Source organism: Salvia splendens, chromosome 9, assembly GCF_004379255.2.
Source record: "Salvia splendens isolate huo1 chromosome 9, SspV2, whole genome shotgun sequence".
Lineage (NCBI taxonomy): Eukaryota > Viridiplantae > Streptophyta > Magnoliopsida > Lamiales > Lamiaceae > Salvia > Salvia splendens.
The window spans coordinates 29,719,171-29,741,504 of NC_056040.1; the positions used below are offsets into that span (position 1 = coordinate 29,719,171).

Consider the following 22,334-nt stretch of genomic DNA (forward strand, 5'->3'; position numbering starts at 1 on the left):
CGGTCGCTCCTCCGTAGGCCAGCTGCCTAATTGCAGTCGTGCACTTCTACAGCGGCGACAATCCGGGCTTGCCCGGCAGCGACCCAACGCTGCTGGAAGTCCGGGTAACGCGTCGACAACACTTTAACAACACGCAAGAATAGCTCTCCCTGCATTCTGAAACAGAGACGGAAAACCGTCGGGCCTCACCGTGGCTCCTCGACAAAGTCATCCGCGTACAACCGGCCGTGACTGATGGTGCCAGATTGGCATGGGGACCGTCTCCTAATTGGAATCACTACCGAAAGCCATTAATATTCTCAAAGAGAGAGAAAAATCAAAGAAAGTAAGAGAAGAGATGTTAGTGTTGGAAATAAAAAGAAGAATAAAGGCCATTTTCGGTCCTAAACATATGATGATTTTACGAAATTGGTCCAAAACATTATCTTTTGAATTATTCCGTCCCTTACAAATGAAAACGGGCCGGATTTAGTCTTTTTTAGACGACACCGTTTAAATTTAACAGTCAACGACTGTTTAGTCAATTTTGACTGGATTAAATTACTAATTATGTCTATTTAACGACTAATTAAAACATAATTTTGCCAAGAATAATTTAAAACTGAAAATATTTTTAACAAAACAATATCAAACAAAAAATACAACAAAACCTAAAATTAAGAATCGTCGCCCCTCTCTCTCTCACTTTGCACAAAATCAAACCAAAACTCTCACATTCGGTCTCGGACAGTGATATTGAAGAAGTCACGACGTCGTCTTCGTTAATTGGCTCACACCACTTGAAAAAACGGCAATCTTTTCTCTCACAAACAAAGTATAGCTTTCCATTGTAGGTTTCCCATGGGTGTTGACGATTTGGAGTGAAGCCCAGTTTTTGCAATGCCAAAATTCGTACAGGAATTGGAGGTCATGTCAGCTGCCACGTTCACCGGTCCCTCTGCTGTAGTTCCAACGGTTCATAGTTGACGACGTTGGGTTACTGCAGAGACATGTGGTTCTTGCAAGAACTAAGGTTTCTCTCCTCTACCTGGACCTGGACCGAGGAAGAAGATGAATGTGAAAAAAAAATTGTAAAATTAGAACTAGGGTTATAAAAGACAAGCTTTTCTTTTTAATTTGTTTGTTCGAATTAAATTAGAATATTTTTTGAAAAAATATAAAAATTCTAATATAAACACTTAATCCAGTCAAAATTCGTAAATAGTTTCATTTGTGAGGGATGAAATAATTCAAAAGATAATGTTCTGGACTAAATTCATAAAATATGTATATGTTTAGGACCACATTTGGCCTTTTATATGAAAAGAATGGTGTGTGGTATTATAAAGTAGAAAATATAGAATAAAGAAAATAATAAAAAAATGTATTTAGGAAATTTTTGAATACACGTGTATTTTAATTTTTGCAGTGGAATTCGTAGCCGTCGTCACTTCCGGTAGCAAGTCGGAATTTCTCTCTATATTTCTTGGCCAAAAAGAAAGTAAACACTAAACAAAGACTCATTTATATATATAATATCGTTATTACCCCAAAATCTCTCTCCTAATTTCATTTTCCTTTTCATACACACAGCTACAGGCGACGGATTTAACCTCTTTCTGCAATCCGATTCTGCAACACTATGCATCTCTACAACGCATGGCTTCCGCCCTCCGTCGCGGAGGATACGAAGCGCGAGAAGGAGGCATTCGCCGTAGTCGTCAAGTCCGTTAAGGAGTCTTACAATCCCGACGATTCCGAATCGGTTTACTCTACTCTTAAATGGGTCTCCATCATTGACCTGTTAAGTCTTACCACTTTTAATTCTCTTAATTTTGTTTAATTCTCAATTCATTTTGCAGTTCCAATTGTTTATGTTTGAGCTTCAAGTTCCGTAAACTAGTGTTTTCCCCCTCTTAATTTTTGAAGGACCGACTCTTATCTTTTGTTTTGATTTAGTGTTCGTGGAGTTACTTAAATCAATTTTATTCACTCAATTCCACTTCTGATTTCCGAATTGCTGTACGATTACCAAGAACTAATTTCGAGGAATGTATCTGTTTTTTGCCAGTGTGATATCATCCATTTCAGATGAACAAAATGGCCAGCAAATGAAGTTTGTAATCCATTTAGTGTTAGTCTTTGCATTTTGGAAAATAATTGCGTGAGGTTAACCCATGTATATCTAGAATTTAGAAATGAAACATTTGGTTTTCGGCATAAAATCGGCACGATATTTTATGTAATGTTGTTTTATAAGTTGATGAAGAGGGAATAAAGTAATAGAGATAAAAAGTAGAGATGATGTTGTTTCCATTTTAGGAAACGTTTAGGTGTATTATGTCTAGAGCCAAGGTTGTTTTTCACTTTTACTCAAATAATTTACATATTTTCATTTCATCCTCTCGAGTATAGACTATAGACTCAAGGAAAATGGAGTAGTCAATAACCAAAGGTAAATTCCTAGATCCACTTGGTTTTTTCCAAGACACTTAATCCAGTTGTGCTCTCACTTATCTTTTCTCTACCTACTCCAGATTGTAATATTCGTTATAATTTATATATACTGTGATTGTATATGTATCTATACAAACTATGTGTCTGTATATTTAATTTTATCCATTCTAAAACTTTCTAATCGAAACTAATAAAAGCCATTTTAATTGAGTGTACATTTCAACTTGGAGCTGCTGCAAAATCTACCTTGGGACGGATGTAGTAGTTTGTATTACTGACATGTAGTTTGTGTGGGTTTGTAAGTAATTAAGGTTTATTCTTTATCTTTTGTCGTGCAGTTTTGTGAAGGCTAAAAGTGATTTAATGGTCGAAGATGTTTCTTCCATTGTTGAAGTTGGATTGCAACTGTTTCAAATATCAGAAAACAAGCTATATGCACAGGTACATATTTGGTTTATATTGTTCCTAATGAAGTTGCCTTGTTTATATGCTCTGAGTTCTTCTAGTACATGTTGAAATTAGGTTAGATGGGGAAACATTCTAGTGAAATTGCTGAACAAGTACAGGAAAAAGTTATCCTTAAAAGTCCAGTGGAAGCCTCTATATGATATTTTGATTCACACACACTTTACAAGGTAAGGTCCATAACCCTGACTTTTCTTGTTTCTTCAATATTTTTTTTGTGCCTTTTCTTCTAAATAATTCCTGAACCTGATTTTCAATGGGTTAAACTTTAAAGTATATGTTACAAAGTGATCTAGGGGTTTCCTTGCGTAAGCTTAGCATTTTGTTTGGGCTTTCCAAGATTATGTTGTTTCTGTGTGGACCTAGCCATGGTGTTAGTAATGGCCATTAACATTCCCCAGGGTTCTGGGTTCTATAGCACCCTTTGACAAACCTTCTGCAGAATGCAGTTGAATAAAGACCACCGAGTTGCAGCAACCGGCGGTTCTTTATGCATTTATATGGTGTGGTGTGCGAAGCTGTGTGTTATATACAGTGTTGTTAAAATTGCGCCCCGAGCGCGCCTGGGTCGCGGGTCGCAAGGGTCGAGACCGACATCGCTCCGATGCGGCGGGGCGGTGCGAGATCCATGGAGCGACGGTGGGGCGCGCCTGGGTCGCCGTGGAGCGCCTGGGTCGTCTGAGTCGCCCCGATTCGTGGTGGTCGTCGGTAAAATGAGTGCTCCATTTTTAGGTTTAAATTGGGAATTGCAGAATTTGTGTTAATGGGAGGGGAGAAGAGGGGTAGGTATGCTTTGGGAAGTGAGCTATCGCACGTGGCCTTAACATAAAATAAATTCACCCACTTAGTTGAATAGTAGTGAGCTATTGTCAATCATTATTATCTAGATATATACACACATGCACCGATGCATAGGTTACCTCCTCCACTTCAATTTTTTAATTCTATTAAAATGAAATGATCAAATTAATAACTAAATATTTTAATACTCTAGTTAATTTGAGGCTCATCATAGATATAACTTGACACCCAAATTGTAGCCTCTTTATAAAAATTGCCCTGATCTATTACATCAAACAAAAAATAAAAAAATTTAAATCCATGAATGATAAGATTATAAAATCCTACACATATTATTTAATTAATTATTTTATGTTTTGCAACTTTTTTTGGAATTTTGATAATTTTTTATAATAAAATTCAGTTATTTAGTTATGTTAATGTTGTTTAAAAATTTATATTTTTCGTCTAATATTCTTTTTTAATATGGAGTAATGATGTATGTAGATTTATTTGATGTGATAAACATTCAAGCAACAAACTTATAAAATAGACACCAATATAATCATCATTCGGCTATTCTGGAGCCCCGATTCGTGGGTCTCTCGCCCCGTCGCCCCATGGCCCCGCGACCCGGGGTCCCCCCTCATCGCCCCGGAGCGCCCCGCGACCCTAACAACACTGGTTATATATACCATAGTTGTTGTATAATCTAGTGGCTTTGGGTATCAGTTCTTGTTCTTCTCCTCTATATTCATATCACTAGATGTTAATTCCTGATCCAGGAACACTGGCCCTGAAGGATGGCGAGTCAGACAACGACATTTTGAAACAGTTACTTCCCTTGTTCGATCTTGCCGAAGATTTTTCCCTGCAGGTTCTGCTTTTCAGATATGGTCCGAATTCAGGTGTCTTTCTTATTTACTAAAATTCTAGCTTTGGATACTTTTCTAAAATACCGTACTAGTCAGCTAGGCGTATAAAATATTGGAGGAAACTTCACATATTTTAACTATTAATTATTTTTTCCGTTTTCTTTCTTCAAATTGAGTTTAGGTTTGATGGTTGCATTTGGTAACAGTCAAGTACTTTCTATGTCCTGTGACTCCCGTCAACGATAGCATTTTAAGCGACTTAACTCGTGGATGTTGGGAAAAAACTGTTTTGGCCCTTTTATGAAGCTTTTCTTCCATCAACTTTGTACTCTTATATTTTTTACTATAGTTATCAACTGCACTGCAATAACAACATATACATCCAAATTCTTATTATGTGTTTTAAAATGGATATTGCAATCACTTTGATTTACTGAATGATCTGAATCAGCCAACCTTCTCAAAAAGCATACATCAATAGGATTTCCTCATGAGTCACGGGAACATATCTTCGTTCCAGTCTTTGCTAATTTTAAATATTATTTCACTTCATTTTATGGCTGTTACATCAAATTTTGATTTAATATACAACGTTCTTGTTGAAATCAATTTCAGATCTCTGATGGAGAACCCATGGCATAATGCTTCTTTTGAGGGTGCTGGGTTTGTCCGACTTTTTCTCCCTACTAACATCGAAAATATGGATTTCTTTCAAGAGTAAGGAGTGCCAGTCTTCTTTTCTATAATTTCTTTATATGATGAATGGGGTTTCATTTTGATGGTACATTTGATATCTTTCATCTTTGTTGCAGTGAATGGGTTAAAAATTGTTTAGATCATTGGGGTTCAATACCAAATTGTCAATTTTGGAACAGCCAATGGGCCTCTCTCACTGCTCGAGTTATAAAGAACTATAAGTTCATTGACTGGGAAAGTTTTCTCCCAGATCTGTTTAATATTTACTTGAACATGTTTGAGGTAACTCTGCTTCTTTACGTGTTCTAGCTATTAATTACATTGTAAAATATGACGTTCAAGGTTTCTATCATTCCATGCTGAGAATCTGTTGTACCCATTTATTGAGGATGTTGTAGAAGTTTCTGTGTACTCCCTCCGTCCCATTAGTGTTGGAGCAATTCTTTTGAGCACGGAGATTAAGAAATAAATATTTAATGAGTTAACTGGAGTGAGAATAAAGTACTAGAGAATATAAAATAGGAGACTTGTGAGATAATAAAGTAAAGAGGGATTTAGTGTATTTTATTTTGCCCGAAAAAGGAAATGACCCAACTGTAATGGGATGGCCCGAAAAGGAATATGACCCAGTAATGGGACGGATTAAACAATGCAAATTGAACTTGAATAGCGTCGTAAGCAGGTGGTAGCAGATTTCAGTATATTTGTAATTATTAATTTACAAACTTTACATATGATGCCATCTGCTTCCATGGAGTTATTTGACTCACATTATCCTTCGTGTGACTGGTAATGCCTCATGGTCTGCATACTCCATGAATGTTAGTCCTTATTCATGGTTCCTGTGGCCATCTACTTATGGAACAACAAGTCAAGCATGCAAAGAGAGCTTTTGCATTAAAGGAACTTTCACTGTGTGTGAAGTGTATATGTGATGTTTGTTTGTGCAGGTTCCTGTGGCTAATGGTACTGGATCTTATCCATTTTCTATAGATGTTCCTGGAAACACGAGATTTTTGTTTTCAAACCGGTCTGTGTCACAATCAAAGGCCATTGCTAAATCTATGGTAAGTTTTCTGTGATCTTCCTAGCAGTTGAAACAGCAGGCCAAAGTCACATGCAATATCACGGTTTGACTTATCTTGATCCAATGCAGGTGTATCTATTGAAACCTGGTGGCTCAGCCCAATGGCACTTTGCGAAATTGGCCAATCTCTTAGAGCAGTTTGTATCTATTATTATTATTATTATTATTATTATTATTATTATTATTATTATTATTATTATTATTTGTCTGACCATATCCTTCATTCTATTTTTATTAACCATATATTTTGTTATTTTTTCAGATATTACCATCCTTCAAATGGTGGGCGGTGGACTTACTCATTGGAGCGCCTTTTGTTCCACTTGGTGAATACCTTCCAGAAGCGCTTGCAACATGAGCAACTGTAAGGAATCTTCAGAACGACTAATCTGAACTATGATGACAAAATTTCTGAAAGAGTACTATTCCAGGATTAAAGATAGCAGCAAACAATCTGGACTATTCCTGACGAAGTCTGAAAGGGTTGATTTTGTGAATACCATACTGAAGTTAATTGATCGTGGCCAATATAGCAAAAATGAGCACCTATCTGAAACAGTAGCAACTGCAACATCTATCTTGTCATATGTTGAGCCATCTTTGGTTTTACCTTTTCTAGCGTCTAGGTTCCACATGGCTTTGGAGACAGTAAGTCCTACATGAGGAAGTCTATGAGAATTTCCTGCTTTACTACTCATGACTACCTTCTTTTTGTAATTTACTTGATGTGTGTCTATCAGATGACAGCAACACACCAGTTGAAGAGTGCTGTGACATCTGTAGCATTCGCCGGAAGACCACTGTTCCTTACCTCTTTAACAGCCTTTCCTATGGACCATGGATCTGATTCATTTGCTGATCTACTGATGATATCTTTATCGAATGCTCTGCTTGGCATGGATGCCAATGATCCTCCCAAAACCTTGGCCACTATGCAACTGCTTGGTTCTATATTCTCTAATGTGAGGCTCTTTACTCAAGCCTTATAGTTTAACTATGTGTAATACTTTAGTATTTATCTTGTAATCTTTCATTTGCAGATGTCGACAGTGGATGATGATATAACTGAAGGGTCACTGCTCCCATCATTTTGCTTCTCAGAGTGGCTTGATGAGTTCTTGTGCCGGCTATTTTCTCTTCTCCAACACTTGGAACCTAGTAGTGTACTGTAAGATGATATTATATATTATACCTTCTTTCTCTTATAAACAAAGTAAAAATAGTTCATTTTCATTATTTGTTAGCATTGTTTGGTGGTTTCTCTCTATCAGTGAACCTTGGGAATAAGTAGTCAGTGGTGCTGCAGGAATGAAGGCACTCACACACCATCAACTTCAGGGACTTTCCTGGTGGAGGAGGGGCCATACTACTTTTGTATGCTAGAAATATTGCTCGGGAGGCTCTCGGCTTCTCTGTACAAGCAGGTACTTGGGCTATACATGAACCTATATATTTAGTTTCAGTCTATTTAGATTTTCTTGGTCTCACCTTATCAAAAGATGCTCTGAACTTGTATTAATCTCAATAGGCTCTCAAGAAAATTTCCAAGTTTGTCACGACAAGTATTCTTCCTGGAGCAATAGCAGAAATCGGACTACTTTGCCGTGCATGTGTTCATTCTAATCCACAAGATGCAATCGTTCAACTAATCAAACCAATTTTGGAGTCAGTTACCACTTCTTTGGAAGCGACACCCAAAACAGGTTACAGAAAGAGAACAACTTCTAATGCGTCGTCCTCAAGAAAGGTTGTTATTCTATAAATGTCATTGATGGGTTTAAGTTCTGCTGTAATTCTTTATTCACGGGATTGTATTATTTCTAGGAAAAATCAATTCTATCGCCAGCTCTTGAAACTGCTATTGAGTATCAGTTAAAAGTACTCTCAGTGGCAATCAGTTATGGAGGTCCAGCACTTTTATCTTACAGAGAGCAATTCAAAGAAGTTCTTAGTTCTGCATTTGATTCGACATCTTGGAAGGTTTGTTTTAGCTTCAGTTTACTGGATTGCATGCTTATCCAAATATTTGGTTGTGCCACACCACAACACAAGTGTGCTGTCCCATAATAAACCAATATTTTCAAGCGAGAAATGAACATATTAAATGACATAACCATTGAGTTCAGGATTAGAGAAAAACGAGATACTAAATTAGGCTTAGTAGGTCTTCAAAAAGCTTTGTCAATTATCCTCGACAAGTCCCATTTGTCAAAATAGATTGTAGATGGTCCTCCGTTGTTATCCTCATCAGCACTGTCTTCCTTGACAAGTCCCATTTATTAAAATATGTTACAATGTTTGGGTGGGTGTTATATATGTCTTCAAATGCTCAGATTTGTTGATCTTCATTAGAAATGATGCAGGAAGTATATTTTTAATTAGATATATTGATGCGGTGAGATGTTATGTATTGGGCCTGTATTGAGATCTCTGATCCACAAATTTATACGTACATTTTTATATCTAATGACTCTAATTCCAATCTAGAGGAGTTATCCTCTCAATATTTAATTGGAGAGACTTATTTTGTAGGTTAATGGAGCTGGTGACCATGCCCTTCGCTCTCTTTTAGGAAGCCTTGTTCACTATTATCCTATTGATCAGTACAAGTATGTCTAACTCTTTCACATAATTTACTTAACAAGTAGCTCACAGTCCTTATGCAGTTTGTGCACGTATATATGTATGTCTACATGTATTTACTCTTCCTCTCCTTTGATGTGACTACATATCATGTCTTCTCAGGTGTATTATGCATCATCCTTCTGCTGCTTCACTAGAGGAGTGGGTTGACATGAAAGATTTTTCACTAGATAAGCCAATAATGGGGCCAAAGTGGCATGTCCCCATTGAGGATGAAATAAGTTTTGCAAATGAGCTTCTAAAGCTGCACTTTGAATCCGCTCTAGATGACCTACTGACAATATGCCGATCTAAAATCCATTCCGACCCAGGTATGCATGAATCCAGTTCTCTTATAAGTTGTAAATAAATTTATGTGTACGAGTAATGAGTTGGCAACAACTTTACATAAATGAAAATGCTCATATTTTTATGGGACAAGCAAAAATGGAAAGTGCCCATATTTTTATGGGACGGAGGGAGTTGTTTACATTTTAGTAGGACCTATTAGGGAGTGGTTCCATGGAGAACCTTTTGAAAATGAGAACTTTGAGAACTGAAAATCATATCTCATACATTAATATAGTTGGCATCACAAAACATATCATGTATTGATATTGAGTCTATTTGCGAACTGATATAGTGTTGTGTCCTGACTTTAAGATAAGTTTTGTCATGATCCATCTCCTATATATATATATATACACACACACACATATATATATATATAGGGTTTTGATCTATGCAAAATCATTCTTAATACAAAAATGCAGAACTAAGTGTACAAAAGTCATTTTTAAGTCATTGTAAGCTTATTTTTACGTCATTATAGTAAGGATGACATAAAATGATCTTAACATGACCTCAAACCCAAAGTTTATAATATGACCTAAAACTGCTTTACAATGACCCTCCGTGTTTTTGTTTAATTATTGACCATTGGATTGTCAAATCTCATGGTCAGGATTTGGTCTGGATTTTGTATTGAGATCAAGTTTTGTATTGATCATTTTCCTATATATATATATATATATATATATATATGTTATGACAGGGGTGCGTTATAATACCAACTTTTCTTAAATTGCTATCTTTCTAACTCATCAACGTAGTATCTAAAAAATGTCAACACGATGACATTGGTATGTCAACACAAATTTAGTTGACATGCTTATGCATTTGTGTTTGACTTTTAAAAATTGATGTCAACACAAAGACACAAGTATATCAACTAAATTTGTGTTGAAATTTTTTAGATACTGCATTGATGTGTTAGCAAGTTAGCAATTTAAGAAAAGTTTGCAATTGTTCAGATCTCTATTATATAATATTAAAAACAGATATCTTGTATGGGGGCTTTTCTTTGTTCTGTTTTTAGATTGCTTACTTTATACTGACGGACTTATTTGTACTTTTTAATGCCCAGGAGACGAGAAAGATCACTTTAAAATGACTCTTCTACGGGTTGACTCTTCATTACAAGGTGTTTTATCATGTTTACCTGATTTCAGGCCGTCCTCTGAGAATGGGATGGTTAAAGAGGCAGGAGCTTCTCCTTTTCTGATTGCTGGGGCAACAGGCTCATGTGTTGGCAGCACAGAGTTACGGCAAAAGGCTGCTAACGTCATCCATGAAACCTGCAAGTAAATATCTTTTCCTCTACTCTTAATGTCTTAACATTCATGTCCCTTTAAACTCACACTACCATGTTTTTACAGATATTTGTTGAAGGAGAAGTCCGATGATAGCATTTTATTGCTACTTCTCATTAGTATAATGGATACATTAGGAAATCATGGTGAGAATACCCTGTAAGGACTTGTATACTTAAGTTGGTGGTTGATTTTGTAATCATTCTTCTCTATGATCCTACAGGAAGTGCTGAATATGAAGAGTGGTCTAATCACAGGCAGGCCTGGAAACTAGAATCTACTGCTGTAGTAGAGCCTCCTATTAATTTTATCACGTCATCACATTCAAAAGGAAAACGAAGGTGGGCTTATACCATGATTTATGTACTTCGATGTTTTTACGGAAATATCATAGGCCTAATAGCTGAATGGTTTCTGTTGTAGGCCTAGGTGGGCCCTAATAGACAAAGCTTATATGCATAATACTTGGAGATCATCACAGTCATCATATCATTTGTTCCGTACCAGCAAGAACATGTTTCCATCAGAACATGTTACAGTTCTAATGGACGACCTACTTGAACTCTGTTTACATAGTTATGAAACTGTGCGAAGGTGAGTTCTGCAACTCTTTTCATTTCCTTTAATCTTATTATAATGCTATTGTCAATGTTGCCTGGCTTGAGAATACTATGTCTACTTGTGCATGGATAGATAATACATTGTTCTCCCCTTCTTGTGGCAATTTTTGAGTATATATGTGTGTTTGTTCCCAGGCTTGCTGCGAAATGTATCCTGAAGTTGATGAAAAGATGGCCATCAACAATTTCAAAGTGTGTGGTGTCTCTTTCTGAAAATCTTAAGAACTCCAGCTTGCCTGAAAATGCAGTCTTGGGTTCTTGTGCTGTACTTACATCCCAAACTGTTCTTAAGCGTTTGACAACGGTATGACTAGAAAATTGTTTGCTCAAAAATACTGTGAAAAGAGTTCTGTTAGTTCTTTTGACACTTTTCACATTTTCGTTACTCCAGGACAGGAAGGCTTTGTCATCATTCCTTCTTGGAATTTTATACAGGTATCAATGCTTTCTATATATTGTTTTTATCCCAGATTGTTTTTTGAGTAAACCATAAGTGTGGCTTATATGCTATTTTCGTGTATGTGTTTTGAAGCTCCCATAATGAATCCCAAAAGGCTCAGAAAGCAATTACTGAGGTTAGCTAGATGATACAGTTGCAGCGTGTCATTTACCATCGGGTTGTCAAATTCTGGTACACAACACCTGGATATTCCGTAATTGTTTTTTTGTTATGATATGTGTACAGCTTTTTGTCAAGTATAATATCCATTTTGCTGGATTATCAAGAAGCATTTTTCGTGGAGCCAATCATGCTGATGGAACTGAATTTGCTGATTTGGTTGCTGTAATTGGTTCTATGAGTTTTGATAGCACTAATTTGCATTGGCGGTATGTGACATTTATTGCTTCTTGTAGGACTATTATTGCTTCAATCTTTACTAAATCAAATTTAATGATACCCATGTGGCCTCTTTTTAGGTATAATTTAATGGCTAATAGAATTCTGCTGCTGCTGGCTACAGCATCCAGAAATGATCCAAATGTATCCACAAAGGTTATAGGTCAAATTGCTGGTACGTCACTAACCCTGTTACGCTAATTGAAAAAGGTGTAATTACTTCTAATAATACAAACTGTTAGTAGAATTTCTGTCAGTTATGCGAATACCAGTTTACAAGAGCAACTTGCAAATTTTTCGGCTAAGACTTTATTTTCTAGGTCATTTTTTGACGAATCTGAAGAGTCAACTTCCACAGACTAGAATTCTAGCAATCTCGGCACTAAACACTCTTTTAAAGGAGTCACCTTACAAGTTGTCAGCAGATAACACTCTCCATGACGGATATGAAGAGCCCAAGTCATCTATTGGAGAAGCTTTAACAAGTATTTTTCAGGAAGAAAGCTTTTTCAGGGAGACTTTGAATAGTCTGTCTCATGTTCATATCATCAGTGATATAGATACTGCATCTAGAGGACATGGAAATTCTATGCAGACGTTTGCAGACAAATCAATAACCCGTTTCTATTTTGAGTTTTCTGCTTCATGGCCTCGTACTCCAAGTTGGATATCTTTATTTGGAAGTGATACTTTTTACTCAAACTTTGCCAGGATCTTTAAAAGACTAATTCAAGAATGTGGTATGCCAGTTTTGCTGGCTCTGAGAAATGCACTAGAGGAGTTTGTGGTTGCTAAGGAGAGGTCAAAACAATGTGTTGCTGCTGAAGCATTAGCTGGAGTGCTGCATTCAGATGTCCATGGGATTTCAGAAGCATGGGATAGCTGGTTGGTTGTCCAGTTACAGAACATTATTTATGCTCCATCAGTGGAATCTATTCCGGAATGGGCTGCAAGTATACGTTATGCTGTCACTGGGAAGGGGAAATCTGGAACTAAGGCTCCTTTTCTAAGAGAGAAAATAATTGATTGCTTGATGAAGCCTTTACCAGAAACAGTGACTACTTCTGTGGTTGCCAAGCGCTATACTTTTCTTTCAGCTGCCCTTATAGAAGTATCTCCTCCAAGAATGTCTGAAGCAGAATCGTTGTTTCATCATGGTCTTCTGAAAGAATTATTGAGCAACATGAGCCTCTCATCTGCGCAGGTTAATGACTTTATTTCCATACATGTGCTTTAGAGAAAGAGTATGATATATGGCATTATTTGCCTCCCGATTTTTAATTATGGCTTATATTAGTGGGCCAGTACTAAGGGTGAACCTCATTTGAATACCATGGAATAAGGTTTGATCTTGATCCTATTCCATTCCAAAAAAGTAAAGTTCGACACAATTGGGATTTATGAGCAGACCGCAGCTCTCTGAATTTTGTTGTTTCTGAGATCAGTTTCCATACCAAGTGGAATATTTATTTCTTCAATCAATCTTTCTCAGTTTTCAATGTCTGCATTGATGCCGGACCAAATTATAGATTAGTGTTAAGAACATGTTTTACCTTCTTCATTTGTTTTCTGTTTCTCTACGCCCTTCCCTACAGGGTCTTTTGTTCTACTCCCTCCGTTCACGAGAAAAATAGGCACATTGTTGGACTGCACGGGTTTTAATGAGAAATTGGTAAATTAAGAGAGAGAAGGAGAAAAAGTGGGTAAAGTATGAGAGAAAGGTTCAATTTTTGGAATGGGACTATTTTTCGTGGACATACCAATATTGCAAAATGAGACTATTTCTTGGACGGAGGGAGAATTTCTTTTTCTGGGTTGGGGACAAAAAGGTTTGAACTGTAGAACAGTAAAATATAGATATAAGCAGAAAAGTAAATAGACATAGTAGAGAAAGTAGTAGTGTATTTGGTGTATTTTATTACTCAACACAAGCCACATATATATAGTACAAAACACTAAGCTAGGCTATATCACATCACCGATGTGGGACAGAATACTAATATTCTTAACACTCCCCCCCAAGCTGGAACATCTATATTGTCCAGCTTGGTACAAAGTTCTCAAAAATGTTTTTCCTCAAACATCGGCAGCAATAGTAGTAGCCGAAACTATAGGGCAGTAGTAGTTGCAGTTGTTGCATAAGTAGAGCTGCAAGGCAGAGTAGTAGTAGTTGTAGCAGAGTAGCAGCTGTAGGGCAGAAGTAGCAGATGCAGAGCAGTAGTAGCTGTAGCAGAGTACCAACAACTGTAGCAGAGTACCAGATGCATGGTAGTTAGTATCAGCTGTAGCAGAGTAGCGGGAGTAGCAGCTGTATGGCAGTTGTTGCAACTGTAGCAGAAGTAGCAGATGCAGGGCAGTGACAGTTGTAGCAGAGTAGCAACTGTAGAGCAGTAGTAGATGCAGGGTAGTAGTGACAGTTGTAGCAGAGTAGCTGTAGAGGTGTAGAGGAGTAGAATAATAACTGCCGACAAGTGTCAGAGCACAGGTAGATAAAAAGCAAGCAAGAGCGCAGGCAGATAATAGCGCAGAGCAACGGAGTAGGAGTAGAACATCAGGCAAATAAGCAACAAGCAAATAATAGCGCAGAGTGCAGCAACGTCAGAAACCCTAGTTTGGGCAGAGTAGCGGAGTAGAGGATAACAGGCAGAGTAGAGTAGAGCATAACAGAGCCGTAATTTAGGGAAGAGTGGTATAGCAGAACCATAATTTCGGGTAGAGTAGTAGAACAGAACACTCATAATTTCGGGTAGAGTAGATCAGAGTAGGAACGGAAGAGTAGGCAGTGGCAGAAACCCTAATTTCATTTTTTTTGTGGAAACCCTAATTTTCTAGAGACGGATTCGAATCCGCTCTGATACTATGTAGAACAGTAAAATATAGATATAAGCGGAAAAGTAAATAGACATAGTAGAAAAAGTTTAGGGTTTACCTGTAATTTGAATTTGTACTTTGTATTGTATTTTACCAATTCATGACTGTTTTCTGGGTGTATCCTTCATGTAATTGACTATATATTTAACAGGTGAGGGAAGCAATTGGTGTTACACTTTCTGTATTATGTTCAAACCTTCGACTTTGTCCGACCTGTGGCAGTGGTCACTTGCAAGAAGTGGGAGCCAGTACTTCAGACATGAGCACCACAGGAAGCTGGGATCAATATTTGGTGAAACGAGCTTCGGAATTGGTAATTAAGATACAGAGTATTAGTGCATCAGAAAGTTTAGAAATTCCAACAAAGCCAATAACAGAAAACGGGCTGTCAAGTGAGGATTCGAAAGACGATATTAGATGGATGGAAACGGTATCTTTTTGCTTACACACTTGTCTGATTCTTGGATAAAGTAAATCCTTCCTTTTCTTCCCATGTTGGTTGTGTGAGCAATTGATTCGAGCTTTCTCTATGTGCAGTTGTTTCATTTTATGATATCATCCTTGAAGTCTGGAAGGTCTTCAGCTTTGTTGGATGTTATAGTGGAACTTCTATATCCAGTGATATCTTTACAGGTAAATCTCTGGTCCACATTGATACCCTGACGGGGTAATTCTTTTTTTGTTCTAAGGTGTTTTTTAAATTCCATAAGTGTACTGGGCTTTTTTTAAATTCCGGCTTTGGGAGAGACGCGTGACCCTCATGCGTCACCCGTTAATGAAACGCATGACCGTGATGCGTTTTAGGGTAAGACGCATGAGCGTAATGCGTCTTCCAAATATTTTTTTAATTAAAAGACGCATGACGCACATGCGTCTTAGGGTAAAACGCATGACACACATGCGTCTCTATTTTAAACATAAAGTGGCTCTGTAGTTTAGTTGTAAGAATGCCATGTTGTGGCTGTGGAGACCTGGGTTCGAATCCCAGCAGCCACACTACAATTTTTTTTAATTAATTACGGTATTTGCACTTGCGAAAGTATTATAATAATAATAATATTTATTAATGTAGTTTGATAGTAATAGTATTTTCATAGTGCAGACATATTTTATATATTGAGTACATATACCCTATACGTCGTTGCAATCGATTTTCAGCTTCTTATTTTTAAGTTGATTGATAGGAGTATACGAATCTCAATTCTCATGTACAATTCTAATTCAATTTATTTGCTATATCATATAGACTGTGATTTGTTCGTTTGTTAAATTTCATCGTTCTTTCGAAATGTAAAAGTGTTGTGTTGTACTGTGATTTAATTATATGGTTGATAGAATCTTTCGAAATGTAAAAGTGTTGTGTTGTACTAGTAATTAATTAAAAAAAATTGTAGTGTGGCTGCTGGGATTCGAACCCAGGTCTCCACAGCCACAACATGGCATTCTTACAACTAAACTACAAGCCACTTTATGTTTAAAATAGAGACGCATGTGTGTCATGCGTTTTACCCTAAGACGCATGTGCTTCATGCGTCTTTTAATTAAAAAAAAAAATAATTGAAAGACGCATTATGCTCATGCGTCTTACCCTAAAACGCATCACGGTCATGCGTTTCATTAACGGGTGACGCATGAGGGTCATGTGTCTCTCCCAAAGCCGGAATTTAAAAAAAGCCCAGTACACTTATGGAATTTAAAAAACACCCTAGAACAAAAAAAGAATTACCCCATACCCTGATATTAAATTGATTGAACAAAAAAAAGCACTTGCATTTGCTTTTGTCTCAGTTATGCTCATATATTAATTATTGTAGCATCTCTTTTCACGAGTTAAAGAACTAGCCTTGACTTGGTCCAGCACTGTTGGCTTACGGCTGAAACTCAAAAACCTAATGGAATAATACAAGCAGCCTGAAAATTCTTAGTTCTTTTGTTTTTCTAGAGTTGTTTATAGCCTTGAAGAGACATGCATGTTCCTTATGAAGAGTTTTTCCTTTTGACATTGCAATTCAAGGCAGTTAACTGATTTTGAATAACCTAAGCTATGTGCCTTCACCACTAGAACTTTATAATATAACCCAGTTTAGTATTCTCGAAACTTAATTATGTTGACTTGATTAGGACTATTGCATTTTTTGAGTCTGTATATCTAAAGAATTAATTCAACTGGGAGCAATTGAGCTGGCCGGGTTTTCGTCTTCAAATGTATAATATTTTTCTCACGTAATAACTTAATTATGACTAATTAGCACCTGCTATATACATATTACTGTTTTACTATTATAGAGTACTAGTATTTAGTATTATAATCAAGTAAAGCTTATGGAAACTAGTTCTTTCTTTCAATTAAATGTGGCTATGATTTCATGTGCTTCATGCTCTTTATACTCCGTGGATCTTTTTTCTTGAAGGAAACATCAAACAAAGATCTATCAAATCTAGCCAAGGCGGCTTTTGAATTACTAAAATGGAGGGTGTTTGGGGAGCCTCATCTACGGAAAGCTGTGCCTATTATTGTTTCTTTAGCTAATGATCCAAATTGGAGAACTAGATCTGCAACTCTAACCTTCTTGAGAAGTTTCATGTACAGGTATGCTATAGGTTGGATATGTACATTATGTAGTATTGTCTTTATATATTTTATGTTCTCGTCATCTATGAACATTACTTGAATTCACCCCAAGGAAGTTTGGCATTTTCTTCACCTTTTTAGTTAATTTATTTATGCATTTCAGTAGGTGGTCCCCGTGCGGCCAAAATTTTATCTTTCCTAGTATCTCTAAAGAAAAGAATGTTCTGTCTGATATTGCTCTCTGAATTATGTAATTATGTAGGATATCATTATCTTGTTTTCTCATTCTTAATATCATTGGCAGTTAATCATTGGGAGGCTGTATTAACTTTTTCATCAAACAGTATGACTCAGTTCTTTTCCATCTTCTTGCAGACATGCTTTTATTCTCTCAAACACGGATAAACAACAAATCTGGCAAGCTGTGGAAAAGCTCCTAACAGACAGTCAACTTGAGGCAAGGAGTCAATGATCAATACAGTTCTTTTTTGGCTGTCCAAGGATATAAAATGCATCCTCTTCCGTGAGATGGTTACTGAAAAAATTGATCCTTCGTAATTCTTTTATTCAGGTAAGAGAGCATGCTGCTGCTGTTTTAGCAGGATTGATGAAGGGAGGGGATGTCGACTTAGTTGAAGATTTTCGCAAGAGAGCTTATGAGCAAGCTGATGCTGTACTGAAGAAAAGGAAACAAAGGTAGTTTATTGCTTGAGATTTTCACATATCTTCTGCTTGCCTCATTATATTATATGGAGTAGTTATCTATGTAATGAGACATGTCTAGAAACTTCTTCTCAGCTACGCGTAATGAAGTTTCATTATAGAAATTATTTTCGCATAACCTGCAATAGACAGCAACATGAGAGGCTGAGTCTTCCAATTGTTCTGGCTTTTTCTTATCCTATTTCATTGTTGTATGTACTTTTTTATTCTTTCTGGCATCTTTTCAGGTTTTAGATCCACTTGACTATATTGCTAAGCCCAAAGGTTCTAAACTGCTTTATACAGTTGCTTAGAACTGAACCCTCGTGTAGACTTTCAGTTTATCGCTATCCCCCTCTAGTGACCAGTCATTAGCTTGTACTCCCTCCGTCCTAGCTAAGATGAGACACTTTCCTTTTTGGTAACAATGACGTAACTTTCTCTCTCCAATTAATACACCCAACCACTTTTTTCTCTCCAATTAAAATATTCAACTCTCTTTCTCTCTTCATTTAATACTTTTACCCACCTTTTCTCTCTCCAATTAAACACATTAACCAAGAACTCCTAAAATCCCATGCCGCCTAAGAAATGTGTCAACTTAGCAAGAACATTAAGTATGGTGCCTTTCTGAAGATTAGTCGATTCACAAAAAATCTCAAGTACATTTAATCCTCTTCTTCTGCTCTCCCTCCCCCCATCTAATCTAAAGATTATTATAGCAATGTGTTAGCTTCAATATCTAACAACTGATTCTGAGGTTGAGAGTTTTACTCGTATGTCATTTTGACAGAAACTTTGTTCAGATAATCGACTTTAAAATGTATTCCTCCTCAACCTTGTTCCATTATGGGTAAGTTGACTATTGATATACTCCTGTCCCTTGTTAAGTGATGCATATTCCTTTTTAGGATGTTCCAAGCTCTGAGTCATTTCCTTTTTTGACACTATCTTTTACTTTTCCTTCTCTACTTTATCCACTCTCTTACTTTATTCCCCTCCACTTAACTAACAAAACCCCATTTTCTTAAATATCGTGCTGAAAAGAAATGCCTCACTTAGTGAGGGACGGAGGGAGTACTACTTAAGTTCTTTATGGACGGTGCCCTCCAAATAGGCAAATATTGAAATAAGTATCTTCTGCTATATCAATATCAACACATTCTGTGTATGAATATACTTTTTGGTGTAACTTATCAATTTGATATTTCAGGGGCACGGTTTCTGCATTGCCCATTGCGTCCGTACATGGTTCAATACTTGCTTTGGTAGCATGTGTACTGTCAGTTCCCTATGATATTCCCAGGTGAGTTCGACATCTGAACTGCCTAAGATTCTATTTTGGGAACTAGTTGTATATAATGAATTTGCATAGTTCTGGCTTAAACGTAAATGATGGTCATTAATAGCCACCATACCTAGATGTTTTGGTATATCCTCGTTTCTAGTCAACAACAATACAAGGAGCTTAGATTTAATCCTGGTTTTGGTTGTTTCTGGGATGGTGATGCTCTTGAGATTTTTTATGATTTGAACTTTTGTTTTGGTTTAAGATAGAAGTTCAAAAACCATTGAAACCAAACAGAAATGCGAACTCATGACTTTCTTTTTGTGTTTCCGTATGAGTATAATCTGTGTTGTTAAAATCGCGCTCGGGGCGCGCCCGGGGCGCGGATAGCCAGGGTCGAGGCCGGCTTCGCCCCAACATGAGTGAGCCGAGCGAGATACGTGGGGCGCGATCGGGGCGCACCTGGGGCGGTAGTGGCGAGTGGAGCGACAAAGGGGGCCGACAAAGGGGAGCGATTCGTTTCTCTGTAAAGAGAGAGAGGAAGTTGAAATCTTTTATTTTTATTAGTATTTTAATACTGAAGTCTTTTTTTGATAAAACCTAGGCACCCACCACCGCCTCTTTTTACCTCTAATCATTCAACTTTTTACTTTTTCACTTTTCTATAATATTAATTTATTATTACTGCCAACTTTTCATCTTTCCTCAAAATAAATTAAATATAAAATTCATTTTAATTATCAAAACAAGTAAATAGACTATAATTCCTTCAATAATTATTTTCTACCCAATGTAAACATTGAAATTTAATTTTTTTTTCTTCCTGTTATGTAAGTATAAGTATTTATATATTAGTGAATTATATTTAATCATTATTATTACTAATATATAAATGATAAATAATTTTGCGCCTCGATTCGTGGGTCCCTCGCCCCCAGCGCCCCATCGCCCCGCGACCCGGGGTCCAGCCTCAGCGCCCCGGACCGACCCGCGCCCCTAACAACACTGAGTATAATAGTGCACTACTATCAAAACCGGAATAGCATCGCATGAATTATTCACACATGTTGAATTATATGAGCAACCTAGGTGGTGTTCGGTTTGCTAGATAAAATAGTACCAAGATACAATCTAGGATTAAGTTGCGAGACTATTTTAGTTGGAGGGGTTGGCCATGACTAAATATTACATGATTATCTATCTTGGATTGAGTTGTGGGATTCAATATCATGAAACAAACACATTAATAGGGGATTATATACATAATAGCACTACACATGAACGAATTTTCCATGATCAACTTAAGATTGTTGTTATTCTGTCCTTTTATACATGTAAATTAGTAGGTGTTTTGCTTATACTTGAAATGCAAATGTTCCAGTTGGTTGCCGGAGCATGTTACTCTGCTGGCCCGTTTTGTGTCGGAGCCATCGCCTTTGAAATCCACCGTTACTAAAGCGGTTGCTGAATTCCGACGTACCCATGCAGACACTTGGAATGTACATAAAGATTCATTTACCGAAGAGCAACTAGAGGTACAACAAATCTACCTTTTGATGACTCTTGAATGGAAAACGGATCCTAATTGACAAATTTAATTATGGAATTTTGCAGGTCCTTGCTGATACATCTTCTTCATCTTCATACTTTGCTTGATCTATTGTCTTTCCCAATTATAATAGCAAATAAAATTGCCCTAGAGATTATTTGTATTGTAAACCCCATACTGTCGTAATAATAATTTTGTTATATTTGTAATCTACCTATTCTCAGGTTATATACATTTATCTTGTCTGCTTTGATACTTGTATTAGAAGTCTCTCACACTCCTTCATTTCTCCTAGTTTATCTTGAATAGCTTTAGCATGAGCATGTTGAAAAACAATCAAACAATAGATATTCAGCTATGGACATATTGAATTGGGGAGAAATAATGGAATGCTACGTACCTTATATAAACACCATTCTTGTTAGATGTACGTTCAACATTATTTATTTTATTTTTTCAATTTGATTCTTTTAAAATATTTTAATATTTTTAATTTTTAAAAAAATGTAAAAGTTATGGCACGATTTGTTTGAGTTTTGTTATTTTTATTCATTTCTTTGAAGTTACAGAGAAAAAAAAATGAGCTTTGATTTTTATCAATTTTATAAAATTAAGAATGTTAATAATCTTTTTTAATGTATTAAATTAAACTAATTTATAAAACAAAACTAAATGTGCATACACCATTAGATTTGTTGTTGCCTCCCCTCCCCATTAGATTTGCCGCTTGATCAAGCATCAAACTGAGCTCGACACTTCTCTCTCTAGCAAAACAACATCTCATTATACTCTAAAATCCACTTCTATCTTTGGTAACCTTTTCTTTATAATGAGATAAGACCCGTTCTTTACTAACAATATTTTAATTACTTTTTCTTTCTATTTTTTCAACATTTTACTAATTGTATATTAAAATTCTCGTCCCAAAGTGTCTATTTTTATGGGACATAACTCATAAGGAATGTGTTTTAATTCAAATTCATACTAGTGAATAAGTTGTCCCTTCTTTTTTTCTGAAAAAATTACTGTATTTCACTATCTCATAGTAATATATAAAAAATATTTTTTCTCTACACTTAATACATAAAAACAATAGTATCTCCTAAAATATCGTGCTATCACACAAATGTGACACGTTGGGACGAAGGAATACAATGATACAGAAGACCAACTAGTTATTACAAAATCTCCTTTGATACTACACTTGCATGGAAAATGGTTTCTAATTGACAAATTTCATTATGTAGGTCCTCACTGATATATTTTTCTCCAACTTGATAG

General features: G+C 36.5%; 1 protein-coding gene across 1 annotated transcript; it reads left to right on the forward strand.

Moving 5' to 3' along the window:
• The first annotated feature begins 1,461 nt into the window (after nucleotides 1–1,461).
• LOC121746801 (proteasome activator subunit 4-like) lies at nucleotides 1,462–21,314 on the forward strand. Its single transcript, XM_042140731.1, has 36 exons — nucleotides 1,462–1,480; nucleotides 1,573–1,782; nucleotides 2,775–2,877; nucleotides 2,959–3,071; nucleotides 4,467–4,589; nucleotides 5,172–5,273; nucleotides 5,369–5,534; nucleotides 6,203–6,319; nucleotides 6,409–6,476; nucleotides 6,602–6,703; nucleotides 6,771–6,987; nucleotides 7,080–7,301; nucleotides 7,380–7,507; nucleotides 7,646–7,763; nucleotides 7,868–8,086; nucleotides 8,164–8,319; nucleotides 8,872–8,948; nucleotides 9,085–9,293; nucleotides 10,388–10,604; nucleotides 10,680–10,759; nucleotides 10,837–10,954; nucleotides 11,037–11,207; nucleotides 11,369–11,537; nucleotides 11,625–11,668; nucleotides 11,766–11,808; nucleotides 11,919–12,061; nucleotides 12,152–12,246; nucleotides 12,392–13,275; nucleotides 15,094–15,372; nucleotides 15,480–15,575; nucleotides 17,354–17,532; nucleotides 17,890–17,971; nucleotides 18,086–18,210; nucleotides 19,430–19,522; nucleotides 20,886–21,039; nucleotides 21,119–21,314. Exons 2-36 carry the CDS (start codon nucleotides 1,622–1,624, stop codon nucleotides 21,158–21,160), a joined length of 5,415 nt encoding a protein of 1,804 aa, XP_041996665.1. The 5' UTR covers nucleotides 1,462–1,480; nucleotides 1,573–1,621; the 3' UTR covers nucleotides 21,161–21,314.
• Nucleotides 21,315–22,334: the final 1,020 nt, after the last annotated feature.